Source organism: Neolamprologus brichardi, chromosome 15, assembly GCF_056152115.1.
Source record: "Neolamprologus brichardi isolate AB-2024 chromosome 15, ASM5615211v1, whole genome shotgun sequence".
Classification (NCBI taxonomy): domain Eukaryota; kingdom Metazoa; phylum Chordata; class Actinopteri; order Cichliformes; family Cichlidae; genus Neolamprologus; species Neolamprologus brichardi.
In genome coordinates this window covers 14,304,003-14,314,696 of record NC_142118.1, presented here as the reverse complement: position 1 = coordinate 14,314,696, position 10,694 = coordinate 14,304,003, and the positions used below count along the sequence as shown (strand labels likewise).

Sequence of the window (10,694 nt, the reverse complement as noted above, 5' to 3'; positions counted from 1 at the left end):
AAACGCGCCGCGGTGCTCTTCGTCCATTCGGGCGACCCCGAGTCCCGAAACGCGCGCACCCCGAGCTCCAGGCGGGACTTCCTTTCTCCTGCGGATGCGCTGATATTAGGGTGAGCAGGCAGAAAGGGCTTGGTCGGAGTGTCACCGGTCTATCCGCGCGCCTCTGGACAGCAGATGACCTGGCCGACGAGTCCGCTGCCGCTGAAGCCCCGTAGATGAATCTCCTCCTCGGCTATGCTGCCCTGAGAGCGCCGCGAGTATCCGCCCCGCCAACATGTCTGATGTCAACAAGACTATTCAGAAATGGCACGCCAGTTTTAAGAAAGGCACAGACTTTGACTCGTGGGGACAATTAGTGGAGGCTATAGATGAGTACCAAATGTAAGTTGCATTCAACATGTGTGTCCTGTGTGTCCACAGCGCCGGTTTAACCCAAACGCAGTCCGGGCGCTGTGCTTCTTCTTCTTCTTCTTCTTCTTTTTATTATTATTTTTCCCTTCTCTGGGTCGCCTGTCCCTAAAATCTGCAGGGAAACATGTAGGAGACAGTAGGTGCAAGAAGTTAGCCCGTGTGCTGTCAGTCAGCTCTCGGAGCAGTAAATAAACGCTACCATCCATGACGTGATGTGGCAGTTGTTGCAGTGGGGAGCAGATGTGTTGCCTGATGCATCCACAGCAGCACTTTAGAGTTTAAGGGAGAGTCCGTCCATGTAGCCTGTCATGGAAAATCGGTCGGAGCTGCGAGCAGTCTGTTTCATTATGTGTCATGCAATGCAGAAAGGGGCCAGTATTCCTCAGAGTGTTGGGAAACAGTCAGCCACACCCTCTCATTGTTATGGGTGGGTTTCATCTGCTGAGTGAGGAATGGTTTCTGCTTCTCAGACCAGATCTTTGTCTTGGCAATTTCCTTAAAATGCGCCCAGCTTCTCTCCCAGTTAATAGTTTATTTAAAACTGCACTAACAATGCAAAAATCTAGATCCCTGCAGCGGCTTCTACTGTCCGCAGGGGGGCGCACAGACACACACCTTACCTTATAGGAGTCTTGCAGGGTCTTGCAGTGAATCATTAACGCGTCTAACTGTGTTTCATGTGGGTTCGTTTAGTTTGGCAAGACAACTGCAAAAAGAAGTCCAGTCAACAAATTCATCAGACTTCACCGAAGAGCAGAAGGTAATCATTACATCCGCCTGCAGCTTCTGCACCGGAGTGTCTGTCACTTTACTTAAACTAACGAGTGTTTTTTTTTCTTTTAAAGAAAACTCTGGCAAAGATTGCAACATGTCTGGAGATGAGAAGTGCCAGTTTGCAGGTTTGTATAGGAGTCTGCATGATTAGTAGCAACAAAAAGGAGGCCATATCCAGGTTTTCAGAGATGCTGAGGTCATCGTTATTATATAAAAGTAAAATTTGAGCATCAGCAGTTTTACTTATGTATATGACACTTTTGAAAGTGGTCTTGAGCAATAGTTCTCCAGGCTTTCTGAAGGTCTTTCAAAGTTTGTCTTTGGACATTGGCCAATGGTCAGGTCCACTCCTTGTACCTGACCATTTCCAAAGGGAAGTTTTTCCTTGTTAAGTCACTTAACACTAACCTGTGACTCATTCAAGCATAAAAAGGCACCTAATTCGAGGGATAAAATGGTCTTGTATCTACACATAACAGGCAACTTAGCAAATAAATGATTTAAAATGTTATCTTTAGACACTTTGAGTTTTAAAAGGCATAAAATTGTGTTTGTTGGACTAAGTGATTCCCAAAGAGCTATTAACTGAAAAGGTGTCCTTAAAAATAAGATAAGGAAAAGTGTCAAGTATAGAAGAAAAGAAGTGAGAGGCCTAAAATACAAAACAGTACTTCAAAGCCTTAAGAAACCGGAAAAAATCCATCAAAAACCTGACACGCGGACCTGAGAGATCCATCTGACCCTTCAGCTGAGCCATGTACTGTTCAACAAAGCCTCATCAGAAACGGTCTCAGTGGAAGGGTGGCTGTCAGGAAGGCGTTCTTAAGGAAAGGAAACGGGGAGAAAAGGCTGAGGGATGCCAAATTAAACAAGAACTGGACTCGAAATCAGTGCCAAAAGGTTTTATGGAGCGATGAATCCAAGTTTGACATTTTTGGTTCAAATCATCATCGGTAAGTATAGAAGGGGTCAGGAGAGAGGTGTAGCGGTGGGTGTCTACACCCATCTGTAAAACCTTGTAATGATTTGGGGCTGCGTTTCTGCCAGTGTGTGTTAGGGATCTTGTTAAAATCGATGGAATAAGAACACAGACAAGTACAATCAGATTCTGGTCCGTCCAGAAAGTGTTTGATAATGGCTTTGTTTTTCTGCCCAAACACACTGCCAATGCAGGAAAAGTATTCCTGAATAAGGAAACACAAAGAGTCACTGTCAGTCATGGATTGACCTCCCCTGAGCCTGAACCTCAACATTAATGTGAGATAAGTGTGAGATCGTCTCACATTGAACAGAAGACGACCAACTTCCAAGAAAGAGCTGTAAATGTCATTCAAGAAGCCTGGAGAGCTGTACCTAAAGAAACCATAAGAAAGCTCGACTAAGAGACGTCAGTTCATGATGAATAAAAGTGATCATAAATCTTGACTTTCAAGCTCGTTACAGTTGTTTTTGCCTTGTATGCTGTATGTTTACACACATTTCTATTTCCCATTATGAATAAATTAGGGGTGGCTCAAGACTTTTGCACAGCGCTATAAAAAATTATATAATTTCATGAGGAAAAACAAATACTGAACATATCTTTTGTCTGGGTTTCTTCAGTGCACTCAGTCAAAGGAAGAGTTCAACTTAGAAGACCTGAAGAAACTGGAAACCAGTAAGTGTATGACTGGGTTTTTTCCTGGCTCGAAATGGGCCTCTAAGGGGCGACTCTGCAGAAAAACATGATCGGTGTGTGTACAGTAAAGGTGCTGAAACCGTGTGGCCTTATTTGACAGAACTCTACATGCATTTCTGGGCATTTTGCAAACAAGTGTTTATTACACTTTAGTAAACGAAAGACAAATTTAAAATGTTGATCTGGTGATTTTTCTTTTTTCCTTTTGCTCTGGCCTGTGGAAACAATTTCTCTATGAAGGAAAAACACTGATGGACAATTTACTGGATATTCTGACTTGTTTTAATAGTGATATAATCAACTTAACTCCTTTTTCTTCAACAGTAATTAGAAATGTACTCACCTACAACAAAGAGTTTCCATTCGATGTTCAGCCGGTGCCGTTAAGGTAAAAATCCATCACTGGTGTTATTACTGCTTTGGGCTCGTGCTGCATGTGTCATTGTGTCTCAGCATTACTGGATTTACAGATTTTTGTGAATTAATACAATAAAAGAATAACTAATAGATCAACATGAGTCATGTAATCACACATAAGCGTTGATAATTTTATCTTCAGGTCTCCAAAAAAAGTGTGTCTGTGAAGGGGGTCCCAAGCTTTAAATATTTTCCTTACAGGGATATGTAAACTTTATCAGTCCAATGAATCAGGTGTTTGGGGGGGCGGGGGCGGGTTTGTGTTCCTTGCCATCAGGAAAATCTTTGCTCCAGGTGAAGAGGAGAACCTCGAGCTGGAAGAGGAGGAGGATGCCACAGCAGGAGCAGGTTCAACGGAAGCTTTTCCGCCACGAGCTCCTGGTGTGTTGCACCTGTTTATCACCTGCTTGAGTTCACATGTCATTGTTACATGTTGTCATGTTTTGGAGGATCGCTTGACCGTGTGTTTGTTTGTTTTTTGTCTTTTCTGTTGGTGCCGTGCATGGCTTCACCGCTCATTCCCGCCTGCTTCATTAGCAGCTATGCAAGGTACAGCTTCTGAATGAAAGGCGTCTGAGTCTGTCCTCTATTGCACGACTGTGAATAATCCTGCCTCATTCAGAGTTAATTTTAGAACTAGATGTGTATATGTGACTGGAAGGTGAAGTTAATGATTCACTCTTTCACCAACAGAAAGCTTTTCCACTGATCAGGGTAGCCTGATTCCATCAGCTTTGGCCAAACAGTTTTTTTCAGAGCTCATTTATTAAAATCAGAAATATTTCCTTTATTAGAGTACAGATCATTTCTGTCCTCAGAGGATGTGTTATACCCAACCTAACATCTCCTTGTTCCATCATCATTCCAAAGTGAGGTTTTGAAAACTCTAAATATACAGTTGTGTTCAGAGGTTTATACATAGTCATCATGGCATGAATGTCATGGTAATTTTGGGCTTTTAATAATTTCTTTGACTTGTTATTTTTCCAGGGTGGATGGATTGTACAGCATGCAGCTTTAGTGACTTTAAAAAAAGCAAGAATTGCTTGAACAAATTTTTATTTATTTGGTATTTTGTCGAATCCACACAGGGTCCATGTACCTACAATTACATTTTGTTAAATGTCCCTTAGCAAGTTGCACCTTAAGCAGACGCTTTTGGTAACCACCAAGAAGCTTCTGGCATAATTCTAATTGGATATTTGAACACTCTTCTCAGCAGAATTAGTAGAGTTTATTTAAATTGCTTGATTTCCTGGAGCTGGCTTTTAAGCGTAGTCCAAAAATAGGTCGGGGCTTTGGGGAGTTTATTTTAAGGGCTTAATGTTAGCCTGCTTCCCATTTTCCTAGTTTTGATTTGCATTTGGGAACATTGTCCTGTTGGAACACCCAACTGTGACAAAGTTTCAACTGTCTAGCTGCTGATTTGAGGTTAGATGGAAGGATTTGGAGGCCCTAGAGCGTGATGCTTGACAGTTGGTACAGTTTTCTTTGGTTTGAAAGCCTCACCTTTACGACCCCAAACATACCTTTTGTCATTGTGGCCAAATAACTCAATCTCTGTCTCGTCTGACCATAACAGTTTTCTCCAGAAGGCATTTGGCTTGTTCATGTGGGCAGGTGCAAATTTCAGTTGAACTTGACGGTGTGGGTTTTGGAGCAGGAGCTTCTTTCTTGGTCAACATCGTCTCAGTCTATGATGATTGTGTCACCGTGGACAGAGATGCTGGTGTTTCAGACGTTTCCAGTTCATGTGAAGTTTGCGCCTCATTGGTTCCTGGTTTTAAGTCGTTTGATCCAGGAATCTGCAGTTGTTTAGAAATTTCTCCAAGAGACCTTTTTAACTTGATCAATCTTTGTTTTATGCCGGCAAAGATTTTCTGCTAGTTGTAGTCAATAACAACTGCTAACGAGAAGTTAAAAGGCCTCAGCCTTGCTAAGTTAAAAGACGTTGATTGTATGCGAATGTATGCATAGATTTGAGCCTGTTTGTATACCTTTGACCCTATGGAGATGAGAAAAAAAATGCACAATCTATTAAAACTTGTGTTATTAAAGCTGTATGCTGCACTATTATTCTATCCTGGAAAAAACAGTTCACAGAAACCATTAAAAAGCCAAAAAACTACCACGGCATTCATGCCCATGATGAGTGCGTGTAAACTTCTGATGACAATCTTTATAAGAAGTCAGAGTCATTGATGACCTTTTCTAAAAGTGTTCACATAGAATGCTGCGAAATTTGATCCAACAGAAAAGAAGCACAATAAATTCTGTGTCCAATTTCATCATAATGAAACCAAAAGTACGTGAGATTCTCGGGGTGGGGGCGAATACAGCAACCCATATTTTTGTGCTTACAATAGCTCAAACTATATATAAATGTGAGTAATGTACAAGGAGCAGCAGACTTCTTGGCTCAAATCCCAGCAATTACTTGCAGCCCCAATTTTAAATGAGCCTTAACTTTGATTTAAGTAGTCACAAGGGCTTAAAACACACGTGCAGGACTGCCAGTCAGATCCATTAAACTCCACAGTGCACGGTGGGAAACTTTGCCCCCAAATTAGGTTCAAAACGACAACATCATTTGGTCATGTGTTTCCTATTTCCACTGTCGATTGGCTCGTTGGCTGTGTTGTATTCCCTTCTGTTTTAATGTGTCTTTATCTTCTTTCAGCTGATGGTTTTTGGTTCACAGCTACAGCTTTGATATTTTTTGGGCTCACTTTATTTCCTCTCGCCAGCTTTGTTTCCTGCTGTAGTTCAAACTTTATTTAGCTAAAGAGATTTAAACCTCTGTAAACTAACTTCTCACTGGCAAACTGCCTGTAGACAAAGCCCCAAAGACAGATATCCATCAGGAAGTGATAGGGACTAAAAGGAGAATGGATTAAACACATCATTCCTATGGATTGATCAAAATGTGTAAAACTGGAACTTGAAACCAGTTTTTAAAACCAGTTCTAACTGCTAATATCTTCTGACCTTTGCCCTTTTATAGGTACCTTGTTGCCACGGCTACCCTCAGAGCCTGGGATGACGCTACTTACAATAAGGATTGAAAAAATTGGGTTAAAGGACGCCGGACAGTGCATTGATCCTTACATGACCATCAGTGTCAAAGGTACAGATCCCACAGTGCACGCCTTCAGCAGGCTGGCCTGGAGTTGCTTTTATAACCTTCACAGCTGCTGCTTTCAGATTGGACACACCCTCTTTTTAGCTGTACTCCCACGCTCTCTGTCCCCTGTACATGAAAACCTCTCCGCCTTTTCCTGTGGCTGCAGATGTAAACGGTGTCGATCTGAACCCGGTGCAGGATACCCCCGTGGCCACCAGAAAGGAAGACACGTACATTCACTTCAGTGTGGACGTGGAGATCCAGAGACATGTGGAGAAATTACCAAAAGGTAGTCCCCGACACACGCTGGGTTCACAGCATGCCAAGTAATTTGTGTGATTTTTTTATTTATCTTTTGCTCAGCGTTCTCCGAGTAGAGGCAACAGAGCTCCTGCGGGGAGGAGCGGACGACTAGAAAATGAACCTGCAGTGAAAATAAAGCTGTTTTTACACATAAACAAAAACTCCAGGCAGTCCTTCTCACATGTAGCAGATATAAAAAGATGTCTCTGTCAGTCATGTTGATCCCAGAATGAATAGCTGACTGTGTAGTTTGTGCAGGAGCCAGGAAAGAAGACCGCTTGCTGGCTGTGAATTCTCCACACTTTACTATTAGTTAATGGTTAATTATTACTGCATAGGTGGCACCTTTGTGACCTATGTGACACCTAAGTTAATTCAATTCAATTAATTTCAGTTCTATTTATATAACGCCAAATAACAACAGCGCCTAAGAGCGCTTTATATTGTAAGGTAAAGACCCTACAGTAACCCCAACCATCAAACGCCCCCCTTTGAACAAGCACTTGGCGACAGTGGGAAAAAAAACCTCACTTTTAACAGGAAGAAACCTGACGCACAACCAAGCCCAGGAACAGACAGCAACCTGCTGCAAATTTAGAAATATTGTCACCTAGGATTTTGAAATTGATACCATGGGTGTATCGCTTAAAAAATCTCATGCAAGTCCTTATCTCAGTTAACTCGATCTCAAGGTCAGAGGTTATGTTCATGAAAATCTTGTGAATGCGATAACTTGGGAACAAGGGGAATTTGAAATTGATACAATAGGTGTATCTCTCAGGAGGCCGAGGAGTCTTGATTTAATGTGACTGGAATTGTCTGTCTAAACATATTCTCTCATATCCTCCTTTAACATTTGAGGTACGTTTACGTTTTTTCCAGGAGCAGCTATCTTCTTTGAATTCAAGCACTACAAACCCAAAAAGAGGTTCACCAGCACAAAGTGTTTTGCCTTCATGGAAATGGACGAGATCAAACCCGGGCCGATTGTAATTGAGCTGTGAGTCTCGCCGTCCAATGAGCGTTTTCCAGCGTGAACTGGAGAAAAATCTTCTCTCGATTGTGGAGTGAAAACTGCTCCTGTGTTTCATTTCAGGTACAAGAAGCCCACGGACTTTAAGAGGAAGAAACTGCAGCTTCTCACAAAGAAGCCACTTTATCTCCATCTTCATCAGACGTTACACAAAGACAGCTAAGTCGGACCACGCTTCGAACCTTCGAAGGCCTCTCTCACATCCACATCCAGCAAAATGTGGTGTTCCCCCTCATCGCATCAAGCAATACTAAAACAACAACAACAACAAAAAAACCTGTGGTATTTTTTTTTTATTTTTTCCATGAGTATTTGAAGAAAGTAAAGTCAACAAAGCTGGATTCCTGTCGCATCAGCTCACACTCAGATTTTAAAGTCTTTGATTTTGTTGTGAAGTGTAGGAAGTACCAAGTTTTCCAGAATCCAGAAGTAGCATGTTCGAACCACCTCATTTCAGTCTTCCGCAGCTCACTGATATTTTTTCTTTTTTCGGGGGGGTCAGGAAGAGCCGTGAGCATCTGCATCTGAATCCTTCAATGTTCAGTTTAGACTTTTAAGTTCAGCAAACCGAGGAAGACACGAAATAAATTAAAGACAAAACAGCGACAGCTTGTTCCATTGAGCCACAAAAGAAGCGCTTTTTGTAATCCGGGTGTATTTATGAAGTCCGGAGTGCACTACAATAATAAACTTTTATCATTTTTAGTTACGAACGGTTCATAATCACACATCTAACAGACGCAAGAGCGACGAGTCCTGACGTTTCCTCATTATGTCTTAAAACTAGTGAATTAACAGAAATTTAAAGGGGCACTAACCTGACAAAGAATCTGTTTACTGCCTGTCGCAGACTCGGTCTCACAGTTTTGTTTCCTGCTTTAACATTTACAGTTCCTGACATTTAGCAGCTTTGAATTAAAGGTGGCCTATTTTGCACAGATTCAGCTGCCACCAGCTCACTAAGTAACATGTTGTAAGTTTCCCCGCTCAAAATGTCAAACTGTATCTGTTTAAACTTACACTCACTGGACACTTTATTAGGCTAGATCTTCTTTTCTTTTTTTTTTCAACTGCGCATCCATGATGCAAATGCCTGTGAGTTGTTCCACCACATCCTAAAGGTGCTCTGAGGTCTAAGGACTGCAGAGGCCATTTGAGTGCAGTAAACCTGTTGTCATGTTCGAGAAAGCAGTTTGAGATGGTTTAAGTTTTGCGATCTGGTGTGGTATCCTGCTGGAAGCAGCCATTAGTAGATGGGAACACTGGTCATAAAGGGATAGACGTGGTCAGCAACAATACTCAGGTAGGCTGTGGTGTTTAAACAATGCTCAGTTGGAACCAAGGGGCCCAAAGCATGCCATTCCATTCACCAGCATTTGAACCAGTGTACCTAACGAAGTGCAAGTCATGCAAGAATTGTGCCATCGGAAATAAACGTGCATATCATTTGAAAAGTACATTTTTAATTTTCATTTGTAATTAAACACTAAGCAAACTCAGTATGCACTTCATACTGGTTTAGTGAGTAGTCACATTCAGGTTTTTAATGATTTAAGTGGGGCCATCACAGGTAACATCTATAATTTAATCAATGTTTTTTCTTTTTAAACTTGTAGCACATGTAAAGTGATACTGGTTTTTAAAAAATGTGTTTTTCAGAAAAATTCACAAAGGGAGACGTTTAATGTCCCTATAAATCTGACAGTGGCCACGTGTCAGTGTGGATTTAGAAATGTAGAGGAAAAGGGATGCAGCACGGTCTGCATACTGTGGAAGTGTGTCCCCATGAAGCGGATGTTTAGCACCGGTTTTTGTTTCATCGAGCAGATACGCGGTGTTGGATCACATGCTGTCGTAACCACACAGAGGGTTTTAATCCACTGTTACGTTACAGATTTCGTGTTGGCTCTGTGTGAATGGGATTACGTTCAGAACTGTTCTTATGCGCTTGTGCTCTTCTTTTTTTTTCTAAAGAGAGCTCTTTCTTTTCTTGAGCTTTTCACATCTTTCTTTCCATTTTGACTCTATAGATGTTCTTCACTAAAACGTCTTGTAATTTTTGATTTTTAGATTTTATTTTTGTAATGTCACAAAAAAATCTGGACTAAATTAACTGTAAGATACACTAACTGATGAATATACAGTAACTGTGTGTATGTGTGAAGTGCTCTGATGTGGCAGGAGTGAGAACTGTGGAGTGTTTTCGTTTTGGCAGAATGAAGGAAATTGTATCAAACATTTACGGCGTGTTTAATTTCTAATAAACTACAAATGAGGCAGTGTGTTGATTTATTTGAACTGATATTTTTCAAGTGAGGAAAAGTTTATACATTAATATACTGAAATTGAAAAGTTAATATCAAGGAGTGACGTGTTGCTATTAAATATTTCAAATTCTACGAATAAAAATGTTTAATGTGAAGATGATGTAAAGACAGAAAATTGAGTTATAATTAGCACAGATCAGCACAGATGTATGACTACTTGATGTAGCTGAGGCATCATGTTTTGCTTCTTTACCATTTTGACAGATTTACAAACCCCCCCAAAAAAAGGAAACAGGAAGGTTCCTGGTTCAAATCCCCTGCTTTGGCCAGGGTACTTTCTGTGCAGGTTACCTCTGGGTATTCCAGCTTCCTTAATATTCGGGTAAATGTGGTTTGTAAGAAGGTGGTGGTCAGTAACACCATATTCAAGAATTTCCACCAAAAAGCCAACACCACAATGTTACTACCACTGATATCAATGGCTTTAGGAGGGGCTACTTGGAGAAATCTACCACTGAGAGCCAGATCCAGCCCACAAGACACCCTAGTTTCTATCACATAGCATACAATCCTCGGAGCACAAAGGCAGAAGTGGCCCAAAGGCAGCGCTGAATCTGAGACGAAGCATGAATGAGAGTGTCTTCTAGAACAGTGAGAACAGTGTGTGTATTTACTCCTTACACATTC

The 10,694-nt window shown here is 41.4% G+C and overlaps 1 protein-coding gene across 2 annotated transcripts; it reads left to right on the top strand.

Annotated features, from left to right (window-relative positions):
• Window positions 1-92: 92 nt before the first annotated feature.
• Window positions 93-10,022, top strand: aida (axin interactor, dorsalization associated). Of its 2 annotated transcripts, XM_035908500.2 has the most exons (11): window positions 93-381; window positions 1,105-1,171; window positions 1,257-1,310; window positions 2,788-2,842; window positions 3,188-3,251; window positions 3,558-3,661; window positions 3,818-3,829; window positions 6,285-6,407; window positions 6,571-6,693; window positions 7,590-7,707; window positions 7,804-10,022. In XM_035908500.2, exons 1-11 carry the CDS (start codon window positions 275-277, stop codon window positions 7,901-7,903), a joined length of 927 nt encoding a protein of 308 aa, XP_035764393.1. In that variant the 5' UTR covers window positions 93-274; the 3' UTR covers window positions 7,904-10,022. The 2 variants fall into 2 exon arrangements, with proteins under 2 accessions (XP_035764393.1, XP_006792646.1); XM_006792583.3 differs by lacking the exon at window positions 3,818-3,829.
• Window positions 10,023-10,694: the final 672 nt, after the last annotated feature.